General features: G+C 36.5%; 4 protein-coding genes across 4 annotated transcripts in view; 2 read left to right on the top strand and 2 right to left on the bottom strand.

Annotated features, from left to right (window-relative positions):
* Window positions 1-558: 558 nt before the first annotated feature.
* Window positions 559-5,005, bottom strand: LOC107709006 (coatomer subunit epsilon-like). The gene is made up of 10 exons (XM_016513406.1): window positions 4,811-5,005; window positions 4,562-4,624; window positions 4,167-4,267; window positions 3,835-3,987; window positions 3,300-3,353; window positions 3,017-3,098; window positions 1,962-2,117; window positions 1,520-1,588; window positions 1,263-1,337; window positions 559-1,129 (listed from the first exon to the last, which is right to left on the bottom strand). Exons 1-10 carry the CDS (start codon window positions 4,910-4,912, stop codon window positions 1,082-1,084), a joined length of 903 nt encoding a protein of 300 aa, XP_016368892.1. The 5' UTR covers window positions 4,913-5,005; the 3' UTR covers window positions 559-1,081.
* A 3,199-nt stretch (window positions 5,006-8,204) lies between these two features.
* LOC107708925 (calcium-binding mitochondrial carrier protein SCaMC-1-B-like) lies at window positions 8,205-17,475 on the bottom strand. The gene is made up of 10 exons (XM_016513288.1): window positions 17,353-17,475; window positions 16,717-16,843; window positions 16,484-16,571; window positions 14,663-14,774; window positions 14,040-14,198; window positions 11,504-11,641; window positions 11,311-11,418; window positions 9,778-9,945; window positions 8,895-9,033; window positions 8,205-8,389 (listed from the first exon to the last, which is right to left on the bottom strand). The coding sequence occupies exons 1-10, from the start codon at window positions 17,473-17,475 to the stop codon at window positions 8,205-8,207; spliced, it is 1,347 nt and encodes a 448-aa protein (XP_016368774.1).
* Window positions 17,476-18,948: 1,473 nt separating this feature from the next.
* LOC107708915 (dnaJ homolog subfamily B member 4-like) lies at window positions 18,949-21,392 on the top strand. Its single transcript, XM_016513281.1, has 2 exons — window positions 18,949-19,379; window positions 20,749-21,392. Exons 1-2 carry the CDS (start codon window positions 19,169-19,171, stop codon window positions 21,390-21,392), a joined length of 855 nt encoding a protein of 284 aa, XP_016368767.1. The 5' UTR covers window positions 18,949-19,168.
* Window positions 21,393-23,758: 2,366 nt separating this feature from the next.
* The window catches only part of LOC107708681 (PDZ domain-containing protein GIPC1-like), a 10,090-nt gene continuing 9,204 nt past the window's right edge, over window positions 23,759-24,644 (top strand). The window contains exon 1 of the mRNA XM_016512982.1: window positions 23,759-24,282. Within this exon, the coding sequence (XP_016368468.1) occupies window positions 24,016-24,282 (267 nt within the window). The 5' untranslated portion in view covers window positions 23,759-24,015. The remainder of the gene's footprint in view (window positions 24,283-24,644) is intronic.

Below are 24,644 nucleotides of genomic sequence, written 5' to 3'. Positions count from 1 at the left end.
CGATTTTTAAAAAAATCTTTAATGAGTTTTGGGTCAAAATGACCCCAGGGACGGATGAAGGTTTAAAGGCAGAGGAAGAATAGTACAGGTGCTGGATGAGGAAATTTCAGCAAAGGTGACAATATTCTTATTCATGGAATAACCATACAACATTTTATGAATTGAAGTAATTTCCATTACTATTCTTCTTGTATGTATAAATTCGTAAGTGCTCTCTTTTTCTTATTGTAGAATTGCAAGGCCAGCACATGAGGGTGGAAAGCTTGAACTTCAAAAACAATGCTATTCGACTTGTTAAATTCAGCAAAGAGTAGTTGAAGACCATGTAAACTTTGAAAGATTGTCAGCCTTTCAACCATTGACCGTTCCCTTTTGAGCGCAACTCAGAAAGGGTCAAAGATCTACAATATCAGTATGTGCTAGTAAGTGTAGATTTTCAGTTGATGCTTACAGTCCAGTTCTGTGCTACCAGCCTAGTTACTGTAAACTGCAGTATATTATTGTGTATGTAAATCAGGAGAGCCTAAATGCACAATTGCAGAAGTCTGTTTTTCTGTATCATTTACTAAATTACTTTATTTTGTATTTATAGAGTGTTTGAAATGGATTTCATGGAAAGGGCCCATGAATGCATTTTTGTATATGAAGCAGGGTTCAATCTTACAAAGAGAGAAGAGGCAGGAACATAATTAGCCAACATGCCATAGTGGAACGTGCCATTTTGAAGACAATAGAATTGGAATATGGTGACACAGTTGTGGAGTGTTTTCAAGGCTGGCACAATAGTTTTTTTGCCCATTGCCTGGCAAGGAACAACATTGGCTGTGATGTGGACAAAGTTCTCTGGCCGATATGAGCATACAATAACACAACAACACTACAGTATGTATGATAAACATGTTTATTTAACCATCATACAGGAATGTTTGTTGAGCTTTTGGACATGTCAAAAAAAGACAGAGCAAACAAAAATCTCAAACAGTTGAATATTATTTTGTTTAAAGGCATTAAAAAGGTGTAAGGAGGAGAAATAATATTGCGGCGCATTGTAGGAGACATAAATTAAAACTGTGTAGTTCTTTCAGGCGCTGGGGGCGTACTGCATGACAAGCCTGTCGAATTCATTCTCCTGTGGAAACATGATTGAGTTTACAACATCTTTATTAAATTTGGTACTTAATTTTTTCACAGTTACTCAAGTAATGCCTTCTCAGAAAAGAAAAACAGAACAAGGTGTCCTGTATCACACTAAACAATCTTACCTTAGCAAGATATTCTTTAATAAATGGATGTGACTTATGTGCATCTTTCAGTTGAGACAAATATCGATTTGTCACCTGCGCAGAAACAAAGAAACTATGAACATCTCTGCTATCCTTTACATAACTAATGCTTTCTCAGGGGTATAAAATGCTTTCGCATACACTGAAGCATGCAGATTATAGTGTTATTAACATCTTAACATCCCACTGCTTCGGTAGCTGACTGTGCTGAGAATATTTATATTTATAAAGTTCACCTCAGGAGGTTTGCCCAAATGCTGTGTCAACACAATGAGGTTGATGAGTGTCTCCGGGTGGCTGCTGTCCTATAGAAGATAAAGGACAAATCATGACATTTCACCGCTGTTAAAAGTGGACCAAAGCCAGCTCATTAAATAATCAATATGAAGCACATCTTAATGAGTTTTGCTTTCAATTTCAATAGTAATTCCAGTTTTCAACAACAAATGCTTATTTTCCTTGCAAAGCAACCAATCTGCTGCCTTGTATAGGTCAACAGACAAGCAGAAAAAATTACACCCTCATTAGATTGTGATTCAAGATAGCATTTCTAATATAGTCCGAGTTTGGGTTGTTTGCTTAGCTTGAAGGTCTTGGATTCAACCAATAAGTCAGTCTACACATGTCAATTTAGACAAAACTTCTTGACATTTGCTGTGCTGAAATCCAGGCTCTTACTTTGTCCAGAGCATCCTGTAGCACTGACTCAGCCTCATCCCACTTATTCTGAGCCATGTGACTTGCAGCCTGACCATTCAGCAGCAGCAGTGTGGGCGAGTACTTGTCTGACATTTCCTGGAAGATATAGAAAGCATCCTGCAATTTCTCTCCCCCCTGTTGGCAGAAGAAGAATGAAAAACATTTAATTCCCAGTCAACAAGGAAAAAAACAATATACAATAAAGCAAAAACTGAACAAGTAGCCATATGCCGAGATTTTATAGAAAAACTAAACCATTTGACACTTTTCAACTCATGTTTAAATGCAAACAAATGTAAATTGATGCATTTAGAAGAAAAGCAAGTTATTACATTTTGATGAAAGTCTAAGACAACAATTTTTCTTTAGAAAGACATGCAATAATGAATCAGTCACAATAAAGGCTGACATACATCAAGCTGACATCAGAGAAATAGTGGCGATGAAAGCCAACTGTGTTGGGCCAAAAAGCTGCATTCGAACACACCACAAAGACCACAGTCAACAGCCAACTTGCACTTAGGGCCTGTCCAAAATATTAAATTCTGTGAACACTTTACTTACATTCTTACAATGCTATGTTGTCAAAGGATATACAAACATTAACAATGCAGCACTTGCATACTATATAAAATATGAATCATGTTGGTCAGTTGGTCTTCGGTTGCTTGCATCACCGATGGCTATGTCATTATGTAAATATTTGCATATTGGAATGCTGAGGTAAAATGAGAAGAGTCTTCTCATGAGAAGAGACTTGTTTTTTTCTCATGCACTGTTTGGTTAAGCTGAACAGCCAATAATAGTGATCTCTCACAACCAAAGGCTCCGACTCCATTTCAATATGCTCAATTGACAAAAAAGCCACCGACGGTGGTCCAACTAGTGCAGACAGTGCAGAACACACCACAAAAACTGGGCTGACAGATGTTCAACGATATCCTGACACTGGCCAACAGCCAACTTGGTGTTTCACAGCCTTTAGACAAGGAACGTCCAAGAAAATCATTTTTCACATTTACGTCAATACTCACAATTGCAAGGTTGACCCAAGCGGTAGCAAGCTGGGACAGAGTGGCATCTTCATCTTGGTCTTGCATCTTCTTTAATTCTTTTCTGTGGAGACAATGAGCAACACAACAGATCCATGACAATAATATATCCAAAGCCATTAACTAAAAGCAGGTTTAATTTTTATATTTGTAGCAAAAATATCATAAATTAAGCTGAAAAAAAAAACATATGCATATAACATTTATACTGTACATACATACAAAACTAAATAATAATTAAAAATGAATGAATTAAAAGAAATACCTTGCCATATCAACTCTGTCCAGCTTTAGAAGTATCTGGACCGTCATGGCCATGCTATAAAAGAAATACAAAAAGACAGTGAGCAATTTAGGGATTTGTAATCCAACTTGTGTTAGATTAGGGGTGTATTCACACCCGTCTTGTTTGGTTCGACTGAATCAAACTCAAGTTCGTTTCCCTCTTTGGTGCGGATCTTTTGGGTAGGTGTGAATACAGCAATAGCACTCTGGTGCGGACCAAACAACCATACCGAGACCCAGCTGAAGAGGTGGTCTCGGTCCAGTTCCAAACGAACTCTGGTACGGTTGAATGGATGAACCAATGAATGGATGATCTTAAGCACACGTGTGGTTTTGTTTACAGTTTCTGGTTCACTTGTAAAAAGGGCAGTGTGAAAGCAAACTGCACCAAACCAAAAAAAAAATCAACATTGTATTTGGTCCGGACAAAAGTAAGTGAACTAGCAGAATTTCCTGGTGTGAATACACCTTAAATCAAACATTTTTAAACTGCCAGAAAGTCTCTGGAAACTCACCACTCCAGACTGTCTCCCTGGTGCAGGGTACGTAATGCAGCATCTGTGTTCATCTCATGCAGGTAGATTGAAGCCGCCATCAGCAGGAAGGTGGTGTTGGAAACATCAACACTCTTGGCCATCTTTTTGTCCAGTTCTGCCACTATTGCATCCCTAAAAAAAGTATTTGGCCATAAGATAAATGAATCCGTATATGCATAATCCAAGGCTTCTGCAGGTTTTACGAAATAATGTTTTTAAATCACAGAAAAATGACTAAACTGTATGTTTCTAGATTTTAAATTATATGTTCATATGGTCTGATATCATAAAGACAAAAAGACTGCACAAACCTCATGCCTTCATTGGACATGTACTCTGCAAACATCCTGACAGCCTGCAGCTCCTCAGAGGAGCTAGGCTTTATATCATCCAGTACTACACCATACTTCCTCTGAGGAGACCGAAATCATCACTGTTAACCACCTAATTATTGATTATCTAATTTCCAGCACTAACCGAACTTCTCAAACTCCTTTTTATATAAAAAAGGACATTCTTTACTGTGTTTGTTGTTCTAAAGATGAAACAGCTGTGTTATCTTTACTGACGGGCGGAAAAAAAGACATTGTAGCTGACAGTTACATAAAACTATAATATGCAAATCAATCTAAATTTGTACAAGTGTTTATTCCGAACAAAATCAAAACAACGCAGCAGCAACATCACAACAGACTGATGAACTTACCTGAGCAATATATGCTCTGTACAGAAAAATGTTCTTCTCAACATCCTTTTCTGGATTTGACGTCTGAAAGAAATATAAAACAGTTACATGTGGTTGTTTGTAATTTGTTAATTACAATCTTTAAACAGGTATGAGATACATAGAAGCTATAATGAATTAGCCGCTAGCTAACAAACATACTCTAGAACCTAAAACTCTTGAGGAAATGTTTTCGTCTTATGAACAATGTTTTTTTTGCAGGACGCTCACCTTTACTTTCTGGGTTTCGTTAATGCAGTGTTGATAGCTGCCAATATAAAACGCGTTTTTCACATCGAACAGCTCATCCACTTCATTCTGCTGCGACGCCATGTTTGTGAAACGTCAACTTTGGCGACGTCACTTGGGCCACGTAACCAGAACGGCTTGCTTCGATGAATTCAATCCGGTTCGTGGATGCTGTCCTCTTGTGGCGCAGCAAGGAATAGACTAACTGCTGCTTTTTCGTCAGTCGAGCCCGTTTGATAAGGTCAGTTAAGCATACAGTAAATTATGAGGGTCCGGACAGCCTATTAGGTGAAAGATCGATTTATCAATCAAGTTTTAGTTATGTGTCTAACAAACTGCTCATTGCATGGTGCTGGCAACAATGAAAACAAATGTTTAGCTAGATATTATTGGATATTTGGGCACCATTGCCTATAAAAGGCATCTCAAACAAGACTCTTGTACTATCCTGGCATTCCTGTTATTGTAGGAACCATATTATATTTATTTGATATGAAATTATAGGCTATTTATATGAAACCATATTTGATTTATTTGAACCACTCTTTAAATTTGTCTTTGAAAGAAAGAAAGTGAAGCTACTGAAATTGTTATAGTATAGCCTATCCCTGCAGGGTATGGGGAAAAAAACACAATAGAAACCCTCACAGAATTTTTAATGGTTTTAATGGTTATAATGGGAATGGTATTGGTATGTGCCCCTATTATGGATTTTTTTTAATTACCTTTCATGCAGTGTGTAACAGCTCTAAGTGAATGAAAACATCCTGCAAAGTTGTAAATCTGAAAGTGCACCGTGTATAAAGTTATTGTCTCTCAAAAGAAAGAGTCGACTCTGAATCATTGAAACGAGTCGTTTTTAAAACGACTCACAAGCCGTTTCATGTTGAGTCAACATGAAATATTACCATATTGCCCGTCCACTTGTTGGTCTTTTCGCGTTGGTCTGAATGAATATGCAAATTCATTCTGTGCCACTAGGTGCCGCCAAAGACTGTAGAATACCTTAATATGGATTTTTGAAAATTACCTTTCATGCAGCGTGTAACAGAGCTCTAAGTGAATGAAAACATCCTGCAAAGTTGTAAATCTGAAAGTGCACCGTGTATAAAGTTATTGTCTCTCAAAAGAAAGAGTCGACTCTGAATCATTGAAACGAGTCGTTTTTAAAACGACTCACAAGCCGTTTCATGTTGAGTCAACATGAAATATTACCATATTGCCCGTCCACTTGTTGGTCTTTTCGCGTTGGTCTGAATGAATATGCAAATTCATTCTGTGCCACTAGGTGCCGCCAAAGACTGTAGAATACCTTAAAGGGGTCATATGATGCTGCTAAAAAGAACATTATTTGGTGTATTTGGTGTAATGAAACGTGTTTATGCGGTTTAAAGTTAAAAAAACACATTATTTTAACTTTTATAAAGAATATCTCTTTGGATTTGAGACTTTAGTCTTTGCAACTTTACAGATCTTCTTTATGCACCAAGAGCTTGTAACACTCCAAAGAGAAAGGAAAAAATGAAATTGCATCATATGACCCCTTTAAAGGGACTTCGGTGCCGCTTTAGGAGCGGTAAAAAATAGCGGTTTCCCCGGTAACGCTGTACACAAAGCAGCACTGCGCTCACAAACGCTGCTTTATCAGGCATTACAGGCAAGATGAAATGAAAATGAGACCAATCGGACCAGTCACCTCAGATTAGCGTCACGCAAAGGAGGCGTTTGGAAAAATTAATCGTTGAGCGAATCGTTTGGGAGTGGTTGAGCAAGTAAATTAAAAAAATAAATGCATATTATGAGACAATGGAAGTGTTTTTTGACCTTGCATGCATGTCAACCTGTTGTTGGGGACTCCCAAAACCAAAATATGAATCTTTCATTACCCATAATAGGGGCACTTTAATGGAAACTTTAATAGTCCCTGTCGGTCTCTGGTAAACTGTTGTCTTCTGTTGGTGGTATGTTAAAATCACTAAACCTAATGAAATTTGGCCCAAAACATAGGCTACTACTGGAAATCATTTGGCAATGGATTTAATGGTTAACAGTTGAAGGTTTGTAATGTTTGTAAGTGGAAACCATTAGAACGTCTGTGATGGTTTCTATTTTTTTTTTTTTTCATCAGGGACTTGTATAACATTACAATAAAACAAACTTGCCCTGACCAGATATTTGGAAACACAATTAATAATAACACAGCTCAAGTGCTCTGTGTTCATTACATAATGCACAGAAGACTCTTTTCTAAATGTACCACTGTGGTTTCATTGTGTTCACTTGTTTTCCCAACAGCAAAAATATGCCGATATTGGTAGTTTAGTTTCAAGGTCAGAACATTTACAGAAATTATCCTGTAAATTAAGACAGTTGTGGTGTTTGAAACCAACTTAGAAAAACAGCATTTGTATAATTTGACTTTTGTTTTAAGACCTCAGTTACTGAGCTATATAGCCATTATAACTTCCTCATGCTAGAAATAGCCCCATGGCTCACCTATGTCCTTTTTTTTTGTGGATTATTGTGATGTTTTTATCAGCTGTTTGGACTCTCATTCTGATGGCACCCATTCACTGCAGAGGATCCATTGGTCAGTAAAGTGATGTAATGTTAAATTAATCCAAATCTGTTCCAATGAAGAATGAATTTTCATTATTGGCAGAACTATTATTTTAATATTTACAAAATGTTTAGATGTATGTGATCATTTCACACGTTTGAAGTCTTTCTCTCTTTTTTGGGAGGGCTCATTGAAACTTTTCTCACTAGCTCACTGCATCTCTCTACCCATCTTACTTTTCATAACCGTAGTTTAGTTCTATGCGAACAAACTGGAAAATGTACTGCCAATAGTAGATTTTTTTTCATTCAGTACAGATAATGATATGACAGATGGTAGACTGAGTACCGTTGTAACACAGGTTTTATACAGGGTAAAAATAATATTCACATACATTCAGGAAGGGTGTTAATGGAATTTATTAGCATATGGGACTGAGCATAAAAGGAAATATAAAGGAATAAAGCAAAATAAAAAAAAAGGAAATGCCAGATTTGATCAAGTCTGAGTATAGGCCTTACAATTTAACACCAGTGTCATATAGTGAATAAGTTCATAGCAGCAAGCAAATAAAGATTTCCAATACAGTAAATAAACCCAATACAGTGCTGCAAATATGAATGCACAATACTGTGCTCATGTACTTGTTAAAAGGCTCAGATATCAAAAACTGATACTGTGATACTGATACCATAGTCATAAGTTGTTACCCTAACAGGTAACCCAAGACTATATGTAATCTAACGTAATTCAAAGGAATAAAAACAATAAATATACACAAGGTTCATGACATCATTCCTGAACCATTATTCAACATTATAATACTGAAGAAAGCAATGTCTCAAATTTTGAGGTCAGGGTGTAATTCAGTAAAGCACAAGGAACCGCTCTTAGAAAGCTAGCACCCATTCCATTATAAAAACCTCTGACTCCATATTTCTCATAGATTCCAAAGAGTCCTTGAAGAGCATCTGTAGGCTTCTGTGAGCTTGAACAGAAAGCTGAAATTGTGAGGGAAAAAACAACCGTGGTCAAATAATTTTTTAGTAAATGCTAAAGAAATTCAGAAGACAAATGCTGTATAACATATTTGCACAGTCTGGGACTGATGATTATATTTATACTAACAGGAGAATATTTGCTATTCTTGAGCTTACTGCACCAGGTTGAATACTCTCTGTATGAAAGAACAACTGAAGGTCAAGCTTTTTGCTGTTTTTGCCCTCAAACCTTTGAATAATGCTTGCTACCACAGAGAGAGTGACTAAAATGTATAAAAAGTAGCAACTTCTATAAACTGGGAAGCCTTAACATCATTGAAAATGCTAACAAATTAAACAAATTGTATGTGAACAGAATATTTAGTGCTCTAAAACAAGACTGACAGCTATATTCTAAGATGAGGAAGATAAAAATGTACATGATTCTACAGCACAGAAGACATTTTTTGTTGATGAAAGGAAACATTTATCCAAGTAATTATCATCAGTTCAGGTTAACGTTCACCTTGAGCTTGCTGGTGGGTTCTGATGACAGCAAGAGGGTAACTGGTGGCCTGTCCTGATGCAAATGCTGCAAAACTGAAGAGGAAGAGCTTGGAGTCACTGAAGTGCTCTGGATCCTGTTTAGCCCAGCTCATAATTGACTGTCAGAGGAGAAAGGTTTAATGTTAATGACTGATTCATGAGTGAAATAAAATCAAATATTTTAAGTTGATTCAAATTAGTCACTATAATTGAACATTTTCTTTATTACTTGCACATCAATGTAGTGGTGGCAATACATTATTACAGTGTAGTATTAAAGGCTGCTATATTTAGTAAAATTACACTATTTTTGTGCAATGGTCTGATGACAAATATGAAAACTTTTGAACAAATTTTGAACATTTTAGTAATAATCATCAAACATGTAAAAAAGGTCTCAATCTGAATTTCTTAAGGAGCTATTTCTATCTGATCTAACCACTACATTTGGATTTACTGGTTTAACGTAATATATTTAAATTGAGATGAATGATGTCAAATGTTATTGAATAAAATCTATGAATGTAGATGTTTTGCATGGAGCACATTTTAGGATAATATTTTCTTCACTGATACAAATAATTTCATATCATAAAAAATAAAAACAAAATAATAAATATGAAATTACTGGTAATTAATGGTACAAAATGTCACATAATAAAACACACACTAAGATTTTTAGTTTTCAACTTTTAGCAATGTTCTTTAATTAACATTTTATGATTTTATGTACAATCAGGTGTAAATTAGGATGTTAAGAAAGTAAAACTTGCAGTTTGCCTATTCAGCAATAACACTGCCTGAAAGTAAAAGCAGTTTGTCTCTTGCTCAGATACGGTACCTCCTCCAGTGCCCTGTATTACCTGATGCACTGCACATTCCACTCCAGCATAAGGGATCATGCAGAGTATGCTGGGTTTGAACCCTCTGTAGAAAGCTGACACAGACTCGTTCTGGTAAATCAACCTGGCACATCCCAAAACTCCATTGTAGGTACCAGCAGGCTGGAGATTGAGTCTAACTTTCAATACCTGCCATTAGAAGAATTAAAAAACGAGTCAGCAAATTAGCGTTGATCTAATTAGTCATAATTGTGAATGTTAACTACAAGTCAGTTCGAATGCATTCCATGTCCTGTTGATGAAAATGACTATAATAGGGAAAGTAATTGTATGTATGAATTGAGTTTATTTCTTGTAATTCACAATTATGACTATATTGTGACTGTATATCTCACAGTGTCACTTCCCCCCCGGTTTCACAGACAAGGCTTAAGCTAGACTAAAATGCATGTTTGAGCTGTCTCTGAAAATATCTTGCTCTGACATATCTTAAAATATGTCAGTGTCATTGTTCTGTGTCAAGATGCACACCTGTAATGTTTTCTTCTAAGGCATTTTTGCAAAAGTTGCTTAAATATCTTAATTTAACTAAGGTCTAGTCCTGGCTTAAGCTAAGCCCCGTTTGTGAAACCGGGCCTAGGCCTATATCTCTCAATTGACTCTCACAATTGATTTTTCTTAATTGTGAGTTAATGTTTCAGAACTATGACTTTATCTGTAATACTTGTGACTTTAAACACTTTATATCTTGCAATTGTGACTTTATTTCTTGCAACTTTAATTCTAGCAATCAGGGCACATGAGATTTCTTATTTTAAACGTTTCGTCGCAATCAATGTCATTTTAGCAACTGTGAGATACTATGATAATAGTTTTATTAATATTTTGAACATGCTTTTATTTATTTTCATTTTAATTTCAGTTAAAGTTTTAGTTGTGTTTTGTCTTTCTTGTCTATATTTATTAACTTTTATATCAGTTATTGTTATTTTAGTACAAAAATATTTCCATTTTTAGTTAACATTTATTTTATTACAAGTAACAAAAACATTATTTATGCTTTTTGTGTTCCTTTTTGGTCACAATTACCGACGATTAAATGTAGCAGTTTATTTTGCCGTGCATTTAGCTGTTACATGAGGCAACAGGCTTGTGTAACAAAGCTACATTAGACATTCTCTGTAGGAAACAAGCATGAAAATAATACAACACAAAGATAATGAATCAGTTATACACCTAATTTGCATCCATATTCGCTCTTTATGTTGTTGTATCCTGCCTTTGTTGTAAAGTAAATTAGAAAGTAATATGATATGGATATTTCTCAATGTGTCAATTGTGTTCTGAAAAAGAAAAAATATATATAACTTTTTATTTTTTACTGGTTATTGCATGAGAGTTTTATTGGTTATTGCATGAGAAATTCTTTGTAAAAGTTCACCTTCTAGATATAAATGATGACAGGCATGACAACTACACCCTTTCTTTCACAAACATTTCACAAACAACACCTCTAACAGTAAGGAACTCCAACCTGTTGTGTCACTGTGATACCTCTAAGGGGTAGAACACGGCATGTGCCACAGCCCCTGACACACAGCCCAGTCCAAACCTTTGATGGACCGACAGACTGTCCCTCTCGCCAAGTGTGTACATCCTCATCTGTAAGGACAGTGAGATAAAGAATTAATGTTTGAACATTTGTGTTCATGTGAGCGAATGTGTGTGTGTGTGTTTGTGGGCACACCTGGGCATAGATGAAGCACTGAAGCGTTGATTGTGGTGTTCCTTTAAGAACATTCACAGCATTTCCTTGCCACAAGGATCTAAAACCTCCAGTCTGCAGCTCTCGGAATCCCAGAGACACAGCTTTGGATCCAAAAACCTGTTTAGCATATTGCACTGTTCAGGCTATTATTGTCAGATCAGACACTCACAGTTTTACAAATTAAATATATTGTGATTACTCACAATTGAATTGAAATACAAATTCTTTCTAAGCTAAAGAATTGCTCTGGCTGTACTTGAGACTTTTGATTTGAAAGATCTAACAAAATTCAAAATTAGTGTTTCTTTATGATATTGTGTAATATTGTTGAACCTGGCTTGATGCAATGTTCAGAAAATGTATTGTTATGGAAATGTATGCAAAATGCAAATTAATGCATATTTAATTAGAAAATGCCCAAATTGCACATTTAAACATTTGAGAAAACTTGTAACACAAGCAACAAAAAAAAATGCTTGCAAATCTTAAAGAAATCAATCAGCTGGGGAAGTTTGACAGTATCTATTAGTTACATTTTTCGCCCTGTTCACCCGGGTTGTCTGGCCTATTTGTAAACGTAAATTGTAAATGCATATTTACATTTATTCATTTAGCAGACGCTTTTATCCAAAGCGACTTACAATTGAGGATTACAATAAGCGAGGCAAATAAATGCAGGAAGTGCTTGCAATACAACTAAAGATACACCTACAAGAAATGATGATGATGAGTATATTCTTTTTCTTTTCTGGCAAAATAAAACTAAAATATTACAGAGTCATCATCATTTCTTGTACAGTAGGTGTATCTTTTAACACTATTTATTTATTATTATTACTTTATCATACTTTATTTCCTTTGATTTTACAATCAAAATGGCTTTTCGCTTCTGAAATATTTAACCCTGGGTCATCCTGAACCCCAGGTAAACACTTGGGTTATCTTTTACAATTACAACTCTAGGGTTTACAATTATAGGCTGACATTCACAGCTGACGTTTATTCCTATCCTATTCATTTCTTATTTGCATATTTGCAGTGTCATTGATGGGACAAATGCAGCACTTGACCTGTTTACACAACAGCTCTAGAATGGCACATTTTCACATTATATATTGCCGAATGCCATCCAGTTTTTCCTGAATAGAGATAAGAATTAAAGAGTGTCTTCTTCACTCCAGTTGACGCATTTTTCATCACCATTTGATATCTTTCCCCATAACGACTGTTTATACAATGTATAAATCCTGTTCCAGAGCAGGGTTTCATAACCCCAGGAATTACAAGAGTGAGACGTTCCACTACACAGGGTTAAAAGCAGGGTTTAGAACAAAGATAACCTGGGGTTAAGTTCAGTGTGAAAAGCCTTAAAGGGGTGGTTCACTGGGTTTTTTCTAGGCTTGATTGTGTTTATGGGGTACAGTCTAACATGTGTTAATGCTTCGTTTAAAAAAAAAGCATTATTTTTCACATAGTTTACCTTTATTCCACACCGCTCTGTCCCTTCTCTCAGAAACACCCTGATCATTTCTTTCTTTTATGAAGCCCCTCCCTCAGAAATAGGCGATAGGCTCTGATTGGTTAGCTAGCCCGGTGTGTTGTGATTGGCTAAACCGCCTCTAGTGTGCGTCTAAACGTCCCGCCCCTCACCTCAGCGGCATGTGCTCCGGTTGTATTGTAAACAACGACATCGTTAATATTGCTTTTCATTTTGAGCCCGATTGAGAAGCAGAGGATATTATTGAAGAGGATCCTGCAGAACCTGTGCAAGCACGGCTTTTAATGGTAGGCCTATGTTTTTTGTTTGTTGTTGTCTCATACTTTTAGATATGCTGTTGTAAATGCTACTGCTTATGTTAGCTTTTAATATACGGTTTTATCCTGATTAAAGCCTTAATACAGTACAGCAACTGCACGCGTGTCCATGTTTAATGCTTCTCATAGCTATGTGAAAATAAGTGTATAATTGGAACAGTTTATTGTCAGAGCTGAGCTGAATGAGAGAGAGAGAGAGCAGAGCTTGTGCAGAGCAGGGGGACGCGAGGAACAGAATTGAGAACCGCTGCTTTTGAACATTGATTTTGAAACTTGTGAATCCATTAGAATCGTTAGAAGACAGAATCGCGATTCATATATGAACAGATTTTTATGTGCACCTCTAGTTTTCTCTTCCTCTTCTCTAAAGCAGCGCAGCATGGCCTCGCCCCCTTTGCTGCCTTTTCCCGAGGGCGGGGTTTATCTGGGTTTGTGATGTCACGAACCCGGGAAGTAACTCGTAGTCCCTACCAGCCGTTTTTGTAGGCATTAAACTGCCAGAATTTTAAAAGGCGATATCTCCGTTTGCATTGTACTTTCAGCTTTGTAACTTTGCAGATATTGTTTATGCTCAAACAGCAACATTACACACTAACTAACGTTAAAAAAGTGAAATCGCAATGAACCACCCCTTTAAAGATATTAAAGTGAATTCAACAAGTATAGTAAAACATTTTTTGTCATGACTAACAAAAACTACCTGAAGTCGTGTCTTTAACAGGTCTATTGGTGCTGTCACAGTTCTAGACACAGCATCTGCCAATCCTGCGGCCAATATAAAGTTCCCCCAGATAGACAGGTCAGTCTCCTGCTGGGTTAACTCAACAGGCATAGAGCGACTCTCTCCTACATCAAACACCTAAAAAGACAACCTCCTTTTATAAACCTGGTTATGAACATTGCAGATTAAATGTATACGTGCAAAATAGTAATAGTTTCACTAAAAATGACAATTTCATCTTTTACTCATGTCACACTTATGTACAACTTTTCTGCAGAACACAATGATTTTTAGATTGTAATCTCCACGCAAAGTCTGCATACAAAGTTTGAAGCTCCAAAAAGCACATAAAGGCATGTATAAACAATTCATATGGCTCCAGTGGTTTAATTAGTGTATGCCGAGGCGATTTAATCACTTTTGAGGGAACACACCTAAATGTCACTCATGAAGCTGAAATATTTAGTTTGTGTTCTGCAGAACAGATAAAGTCTTACACATCAGAGATGACACTGGGGGTGAGTAAATATTGAGAGAATTTTCCTTTTATGTGAAGTATGTCTTTAAATGTATTTTTTAAGTATTTAAAAGCTGGTTTTTACCAGGTTATGTTTCCAGGAAGATACCAACTCTCCAATGTTTTCTGCTGGGTTAATGATGACGTGCTGGAGGAATTCCTCCCAGTCTACCGTCATAGAGTTGTCTTCATCCATCCTAATGACAATCAGAATTTAACGTTAATAATCTAGCTGATTAATAACATAATCAATACAAATACGCATGCATGTCATGCATTTAACTTAACCCAATTAATCCCAAATTTTTCCCAGACATGAAAATATCCAAATGATGTGTCATTAGTAACCCTTTGAAATAATCAATAATTATTTTTTTAATTTTTATTTTTGGAAAAGTGTGTGAAAAATTGTTTTATGGTCGGTCACAATTGTGACCGGTGGGATAATGTGTACTGAATTAACATATTTCTGCACTCATAAAAATTGTTATATATCTTAGCCCAGCTATTTTAAACTGTTTGATCACATTCTAGGGTTACTATTATGCATAAAAAAACCTTAAAGGAACACTCCACTATTTTTGAAAATAGGCTCATTTTCCAACTCCCCTAGAGTTAAACAGTTGAGGTTTACCGTTTTCGAATCCATTCAGCCGATCTCCGGGTCTGGCGGTAGCACTTTTAGCTGTAGCTTAGCATAGATAATTGTATATTAGTGCTACCAGTATTACAACATTAATATTGTAACTTATTTGTTACATTTGAACTTTTAATTTAGTGCAATTGTTTGTCACTAACAACTGCTATTGGATTTATATTGTAAACCTAAGTTCACTGTTATCCCACCGGTCACTATTGTGACCATCAAGATGTTTACTCATTCTATGACCACACTCAACAAAACTGACTATATGTGAATTCATGTATTAATACTAGAAACCTCAAAGATAATGTGTACCAAAAATCTTTGTCATATCTTTATGTTAACAGCTAAAAGTGCTACCGCCAGATCCGGAGATCGGCTGAATGGATTCGAAAACGGTAAAACTCAACTGTTTAACTTTAGGGGAGTTGGAAAATTAGCCTATTTTCAAAATTAGTGGAGTGTTCCTTTAAACAGCATTGATAGGAATACTGAGATAAAATACAAAAAAATACAACCATCAACGTATTTCAACATTTTTACTTTTTTGTAACATATATCACCAAATTTGTATATTAGTGCTACCAGTATTACAACATTAATATTGTAACTTATTTGTTACATTTGAACTTTTAATTTAGTGCAATAGTTTGTCACTAACAACTGCTATTGGATTTATATTGTAAACCTAAGTTCACTGTTATCCCACCGGTCACTATTGTGACCATCAGCATGTTTACTCTTTCTATGACCACACTCAACAAAGCTGAATTTATGTGAATTCATATATGAATACTAGGCACCTCAAAGATAATGTGTACCAAAAATCTTTGTCATATCTTTATGTTAACATACTTTACTAGCCTTTTGTTTTGGAGCTTTGATGCAGCCATCACCTTCTCATGGCGCAAACAGGAAATAAACTGCTTTGGTCATGTGACAATTTGCACTAACCATGTGAAACTGCACATATTTAATTGAGACCCTTTATTTTTTCCATATTTCCAGGAAGTGCACGAAAACATCAGTCAATAAGGTTTTTAGAGCTTTATAAATGAAAACCTTTTTCACGGTCACTATCGTGACCGGTGGGATTAAATGGGTTTTAAACTGTGTCAGAAAACAAAGTCTCTTTGAGATTTACATAAACCTGTAGGCTATATGTCAAAGTATCTGCCTCATCTGACACACATGGAGTGATCTTGATGTTTGTGACTTGGTAAAATATTGCAAATGTGAAGGCAACACCATCAGGCCTCTTACATTTGAATGATCCGCTTTGCGTTGGGTTTTGATATGACCAAACCTAATTCCTTAAACAGAGACATTATATCCTCCAGGTCAATGGACCCTATAAAAGATGAGATTATACAAATAATTCTTGTTACTTTGTTTTGTGCACCTAGAGCACATTTTACACTTCTAAACAAAGACCAGATATAAAACATAAAGCTGTTTCAAACAGAAAATATGGATATTTGTCACAGACAGCTTACCACATTTATTTCTGTCAAGGGCATGGAAATCTATTTTCCATTTCTTCTCTTTGTCCATCATGTAAATAAGAAATTCCTGATAGCTTAGACGTCCATCCTCATTTTGGTCATAACTGGACATGATAGCCTAAACGAAAGAATTGCATTTACTGACAATAATGGGTCCCACTTTATATTAAGTGGCCTTAACTACTATGTACTTACATTTAAATTAATCATTTGGTGCAATGCACTTATTGTGTACATACATGTTTTTACATTGTACTTATATTTTAAAAATACCTGCATGTAATTACATCTGTAATTAATTTCTGTAATTACATTTATAATTACACAGTTGACCCATCCCTTACACCTTAACCCACCCTTAAACCTATACCAACAAACCTGTCCCGAACCTTACCCCTATCCCACCTCAATAGCAGCAAAATGTTTTGCAATACAATATGAACACAATAAGTACATTGGACTGATTTTTTGATGTAAGTACATAGTAGTTAAGGCCACTTAATATAAAGTGGGACCCAATAAGGTAATCCAGATACATATGAATAGTTTTGGCTACATCTCTACAAATGTTACTGGGCTAAGATATATAACAATGTTTGTATGTAATTCCACACAAAGAAGTCTTACTTGAACCTTTTCACAAACTGGTTCCACACCTATCCTTCGCATTTCACTCTGCAGCTCCTCTGTAGATATAAACCCGTCTTTATTCTTGTCGAGTTTATCAAATAAGCCGCGGAAGTGATCCATGGTTAATACTGTTGTCCAATGTAAAAGAAAAATGGTCGTATTTAAATGATACGTTAATAGTTTTAAGTAAGTCTGTTGGTTTAATTTGTGGTGAATTACTGTATGTTCACCTTATTTATTCTGATAATGCTGAGTCACATCTCTCGCCAGAGAATGGAGTAATGCGGTGGTCTTGAATACCAGCATCTCACAGGGAAAATTCATGCTATACCGATGCTAACCAGCAGATGGAACTGTGGTGTTATTATATGGATAAGCAGTGCAGTCAAAATTGTAAAGTCAAGTCAATATTGTTTACAGACCAAACATGGTTATTTCTAGTTATTTCCTTTATGTTGTATTAGACTCGTTATCTAATATTTTTTCAAAGATTGCTTCAAGTATGCAAAGCAGGTCTGAGTGAGGAGAAGGTTGGGATGCGGAGGAAACTGGATCTTTTTCTGGCAGGCTGCCACCTGCCAGCGAAAGATTGAACTACTATTCTTAGAGTGGTGCCTTTTATTATCTCATATTTAACATCTATTTTCAGAAAATGACGTCTAATAGCCTGCATCCATAGCAACTTTGATTATAGCTACAACACAATTGTAGCATTACAGTTTTAGAGTAGGTAAAGCTATATGCTAGCCTATTATTATTATTGTTTTGTTTTATTACTATTGTTTTAGTCTAAAGGTTTAGAGTGATCTGAAGGACAGATGGGGTTAAATTGACCGGATGGCAGACAATATAATACTATATATGAAGCACAGCCTAGAGAAAAACAGAACGATCATTAAAGGCTACTGCAGCTAATGAAGCAGCATAAGCTAATTTTGAAAAGAAATGTTACCTATGACCTACAGTAAGCATACTGATGATTCCTTTTTGAAATATATATCAGGCTTTCTTTAATCGACATACAATGAAAGACAGAGTCAGGTAACAGACATAGATAGATAGCCTAGATAGATTATGTTGATTATATTTGATTTATGTTTATTTAATGTTTTTTTTTTTACGTATGTTTCCCTGGTGGTGTTTTGTGTTTGTTTAATACTGTGCTCTGTCTATTATTAGCCAGTGTACATGGAAAGTTCAACTTTGATGAACTACATCAAAAGATTAAGTCATCAGATGTTTTCTTTTTTCCATTTTACCACGTGTATTATTATGATGTTGTGTGAATATATTTTAAGGCACAAATCAGATTTTAGTGGTTCAAGGTTAGTATAATAACATTGTATCATCTACTGAAATGTACATTATGAACTGTAAAATATACAGCCACTAAAATGCCATCCCATAATCCTCATGACAGACAGACAGACAGACAGATAGACAGATAGATAGATAGATAGATAGATAGATAGATAGATAGAAAATCTTCACAACACAAAATTTTCTCGGAGACACATCGTTACTCGTGCTCGAGTGAATTTAGATTTATCTGAAATGGGAAATGACGTGCCTCAGCTACGTTCTAGAAAGTACACTCTGATTCCAGAGCTGCACTGGTACAGGGGAGGGAGCAATGGCTATTTAAAGAGGGTAAAATAACACAAGATCTTTAGTGCTGAGTAACCGCCTCCAAACAGACACAACAGGATTAACTGATCATCCGTATCACGGTTTAAAGTGGCAGGTTTTGACACCGTAGTCGGTGCATTTATTCAACTTCGAATCCTCGGGAAGCGGGTCTGCATAGGAGAAAATGGCCAAAGATTATTACAAAATATTGGGAATCGCAAAAGGAGCATCAGACGACGACATCAAAAAGGCGTACAGAAAACAGGCTCTGAAATGGCATCCTGACAAAAACAAGACGGCCAATGCGGAGGAGAAATTCAAGGAGGTCGCGGAGGCTTATGAAGTTCTTAGTGATCCAAAGAAAAGAGAAATATATGACCAGTACGGCGAAGAAGGTAGACTTGCTTCATCTCTGTAACATCCGTAATAACAGCGAAAATATGAATGCTTAATCCTTCTGTCTGCTAATCTCTTAAATGTATCGGATGTAAATGTAATGAAAACGAATTCTCAGGACATTTACCGAACAGTATGCTATACAAAGTTGACCATAAGGAGTCATGGTTTATTGTCCTTTTCGGTGCTCAACCAACATTCTTTAAAATCGGGAAAAGACTGTATATGTTCTGTATTTAAGCGTCGAAATTGCATGTCACCGCTGTTGTAATTATAGGCTCTGGTTTGACGTGCACATGATTTATGTGTGTTTATTTATTAAGAGCAGTGTTGGGGAGTAACTAGTTACATGTAACGGCGTTACGTAATTTAATTACAAAATAAATGTAACTGTAATCAGTTACAGTTACTAAGAAAACATGTGTAATTAAATTACAGTTACTTATGAACATGTCAACGATTACAAAGGGGATTACATTTGAATATTTACACACATCCACATACAGATTTAATTGATTTATTTCCCAAATTGCACTGACTACTCTGAGACATAATTTCCGCGATGCGGTATGAGTACATGAACACAAAAACATAATCTCTAGAATTGCTCTGAGTCACTTCATGAGCATTTTACTTATTTTGAGAAAACTATCGTCATATCATATACAAAGACACACCAGTGTTTCAGGAGTTTAGTACACAGAATAGGACACATGCTTATTAGATAACCGTATTTGAGTTGATGTATTTGCTTTTATTTATTATTATTTTTTAATTAACTTTTTTTTTCCAAACCATTGTTAGATGCAGTGTTTCTGCATCTAACAATGATAGTGTTTGTATCTATTAAAAACAGTATCAGTAAACTATTTCTTATGATTTTAAATCTGCATTGAACTTCAGATCAATCTCAAAGTAAAAGGCGGTACTAAAGTCTGATTTTGTGGTGGATGTGTTCAAATTTGATCATCTTAATTCAAGTGATGAAGGATTTTGAAAGTCTGACAGTGTTGAGCACTACTGTAAGGTTAACCCTGCATGGTGTAAATGTTTGAAAATTATTAACAGTTGCAAATAAACATTCATTAAAAATTTAGAAAAGTAATCAAAAAGTAATCAAAAGTAATCATTTTTTAAAGTAATTAAAAAAGTTACACTACTATTACATTTTAAATAGGGTAACTTGTAATCTGTAACCTATTACATTTCCAAAGTAACCTTCCCAACACTGATTAAGAGTAGCCTACTGCAGTGGGATGCATAGTAGGCTAATTAAAGCCTTTAACATCATGGGCCCTGTGGCATAAATCTTCCTCAGTTTTTTTTCCAGAGATAAAACGTGTGTTCTGTAAAATCTGTGCATTTTAGGCCTTAAAGGAGGTGGAGGGGCGACCGACGGGCCAGGAGGCAACTTCACCTACACCTTCCATGGAGATCCTCACGCGACGTTTGCCACGTTTTTCGGGGGAGCCAATCCTTTCGAGATATTTTTTGGCAGGAAAGTCAATGGACGAGATGACGATGACATGGAGGTGGACGGAAATGACCCCTTTGGTTCTTTCACGAGTTTTAACATAAATGGATTTCCACGCGAGCGGCACGTTGGTCAGGGCGGCCCGCCGCGCAGAAAACAGGACCCCGCGATCCACCACGAGCTCCGGGTGTCTCTAGAGGAGGTCTTTCACGGATGCACCAAGCGCATGAAAATCTCACGCAAGCGCTTGAATACAGACGGTCGGACTTTGAGAAACGAGGACAAAATCCTCACTATTGAGATCAAGCGTGGGTGGAAAGAGGGAACCAAAATCACGTTTCCACGCGAGGGTGACGAATCGCCTAATACTATTCCTGCCGATATTGTGTTTGTCATTAAAGACAAGCCCCACGCCCACTTTCGCCGAGAGGGGTCTGATATCGTGTACCCGGTCCGGATCAGTTTGCGCCAGGTGAGAGAAGCCACTTACAAATTAATTTGTCCATCCATCCATCCATCCATCCATCCAATCGCCTAATACTATTCCTGCCGATATTGTGTTTGTCATTAAAGACAAGCCCCACGCCCACTTTCGCCGAGAGGGGTCTGATATCGTGTACCCGGTCCGGATCAGTTTGCGCCAGGTGAGAGAAGCCACTTACAAATTAATTTGTCCATCCATCCATCCCTCCATCCATCCATCTATCTATCTATCTATCTATCTATCTATCTATCCATCTGTGACTGTCTGTCTGTATGTTTATTCATCTGACTCTAAATGTCTATCCCTCTTTCCATCCATCCGACTCTAAAAGACAATATATAGATAATATAGATTTTCACCTTAATTATTCAGGTTTTTTTTTTTTTACTTCCAAAAGCATTTTTTTACAGCATGTTACAATAAAAGTACATGGAATATAATTTTCAACCATATATGGTAAGTTAAATCACAGCAGGGCTCTAAAACTATCTATCTGTCCATTCATTCGTCCATCTGACTGAAAAATGTTGTCTTGTTTAACATAATATAGATTTTTCACCTTGAAAATTATATGGTAATTCATTACTTTTACTTCCAATAAATATAATTTAAACAGTAATTATGGTCAAATTAGGCCTACAGGTATTAAACGTATACCTGTTATTTATCCCATTAAATGCAAGCAAATTTTCCACAATTTATGGTAGGTTATGGTAGGTACAGTTTAGCATGTTAAATTGCCAATTAACATGATTTTACTGTAGCATTTTGTGTCAATTTAAAAATATAAACACTTTTACAGTCTATGGACCTATCTATCTGTGGAGGTTTGTATAAGGCAAGGTTTTGTACATTTGCTTAGCTAGAAATGTCAAATTCTTTGTGTGAAATCTCGTTTCTTACATAATGCAGTTTGGACAGGAAGGAATATGAGCTCAATCAGCTGTTGTGAGATGCCAGAAAAGGAGCTCGCCCACTTAAACCGTTACAGACCCATCAAGATGTACATATATGGCAGAATCATTGATAGACAGTGCTGTGTCTGTAAATGTCACGACACAGAGTGGCCGTCAAACCAGTAAAATATGTTTTCAGGCTGTTGGATGGGATATAGGCGACAAAAGGGAAAAAGTTGGATGCATTTTTGCACACAGTATCTGCAGTATAGCCGAATGAATTGGAATTATAGTAGGTATTTGCCCAGGTTACTGTCATAATGTGAAGTTTCATACTGTTCCCAGCTTCATGTCCTGATGCTTGTCATTTTAAGAAGAAAGTGTAAAGAACATACTGTGAATCAAGATCGATGAATAAGATGAAAAATCAAATTAAATGAATGCATATCTAAAAGCAGGTTCAATTCAGTTACAGAGTTACTGTATCAGAGTTGAAAGTGTCTCACACCAGACATCTATTAAAACAGTCAATCATTTTTTATAAGTCGTGGCCTAATGGTTAGAGAGTCGGACTCGTAACCTAAAGGTCGACTAAATTATACAGATCGATTTGTTTGCCTTTTACAAGTAGATCCCATCTGTACTGACAGATAATGTACTGTTATTCTTTCTAAATGCACAATATGATATAATTTTAGTAAATGATGGCTTGGAGTGAACTGTGATGGTGCCATGGATACGTGCCTTCAGCATTTAGCAGGACTCTACTAATGCCTTTTCAGATCTGATTCGTAAGATCCTTTTAAATGTGAGCAACGGACTCACATAATGTAACTGTCTTTGACAGAGGCCAAAAATTTGGTTACTTGTGCTGTGGGTTCATATCATGTTTATTCATGGAAAGTTTGGAGAGCGTTTGCATTATTAGAATTACTTTATCTTACATTGACTACTAGTGCATTGTGTTGAAAGTGTATGGTTAAATCGTTATGATACAATTTAATAAAATTGTACAACTACTGTACACGTGATTCATTGAAATATCCGCCAGAGGACGCCACATGTTCAAAATCAGACTACGTGAGGGAAATAAGGTCCAAAATAGTCAGCAACCTTTGCTACATCAGAATTAGTCATCGTATCAGTGATGGATATGATTTCTCAAAGCAGAAACGAGATTTTAAATCTCAGTGAAAACAATGATGGCAAACAAGACTAAACGATTAAAAGAGAATGGCACGAAGATGTAAAAAATGATTTACACACTACTGAGCGAAATAGATTAGGCCTATTAGAAATGCAAAATGAGTATCGGTTATCTAGCTATAGTTTCTACACTCCTGTAACTGTTGCGTAATCTGACTTTTGAGAGGAAAGTGTATCTTTAGTACTATTTATGGTATAATAATCGTTATTGGTAGGCGTATGTTTATCTTCCTCTGCTTTCACCGGTTGGAGTTTTAAAAAAAAAATTTATTGACACCTGAGCCAGGTAAATGAGTTTCTGGATGACGTCACGGCGTCCTGTAGCGCGCTTGCGTTCGGCCATAGAGTTGTTCATTGTCCTGAGCCTCAACCGCAAGAGAGTTTACAGTAGAGCCGCACACCGTCTACTTCTAATCTATTATCCGTTGAATACTACCGTTTTTAAACCCTGGCTCGGTTTCGAAGAGTGGGAACAAAAAGGACACGTTCAACAGGTTGATTTGCGTCCTTCAATGCTTTAGCTGTCCGGTTCCCGTGTTCTTCATTCCCCCCACGGATTTACAGGAGGAGCGAACATGCCTTTGGGACTCAGGAAAAAGAAAAACAAGTCGAAGGAAAGCTCGAACTTAGTGGAAAACGAGGAGGTCAGCGGACACGCAGGTGTTGGGAAGTCCGCGGTGAACGGTGGCGGTCTGCCTGCTCCACCTGCCAACATGCGACCGAAACTGGTGTTTCACACGCAGCTCGCGCACGGGAGTCCCACGGGCCGGATCGAGGGCTTCACGAACGTCAAAGAGCTGTACGGCAAAATAGCAGAAGCGTTTAATTTACACCCGGATGAGGTAAATGTCAACTTGTTAAATATATTTCAAAATCTCAGCGTGTACTCGAGTCAGTACGCAGGCGGTGATGAGTCAGAAATTAATTACACAAACGAAGTTGCAAATCAAAAACCACGAGCCTGGTGGTGTTTGCATAAGGTGCGTCTTTCTGGGTAAGTTACAGGGAACTGAAAATCGAGGGACGTCGTTGACATTTTTGTCTGATGATAACCAGCTTTGGTTTTCAGAAATAATCGGTGTTGGTGGTAACGCATTACAAGTAACGCGAGTTACGTAATCAGATTACTTTTTTTTTCCAAGTAACTAGTAAAGTAACGCATTACTTTTTTAATTTACAAGAAAATATCTGAGTTACTTTTTCA

The sequence above is a fragment of the Sinocyclocheilus rhinocerous genome, unplaced genomic scaffold (genome assembly GCF_001515625.1).
Source record: "Sinocyclocheilus rhinocerous isolate Xijiao unplaced genomic scaffold, SAMN03320098_v1.1 scaffold1724, whole genome shotgun sequence".
NCBI classification, from domain to species: domain Eukaryota; kingdom Metazoa; phylum Chordata; class Actinopteri; order Cypriniformes; family Cyprinidae; genus Sinocyclocheilus; species Sinocyclocheilus rhinocerous.
Note: the sequence above shows the minus strand (reverse complement) of the source record. Positions and strands in the feature narration are given on the sequence as shown.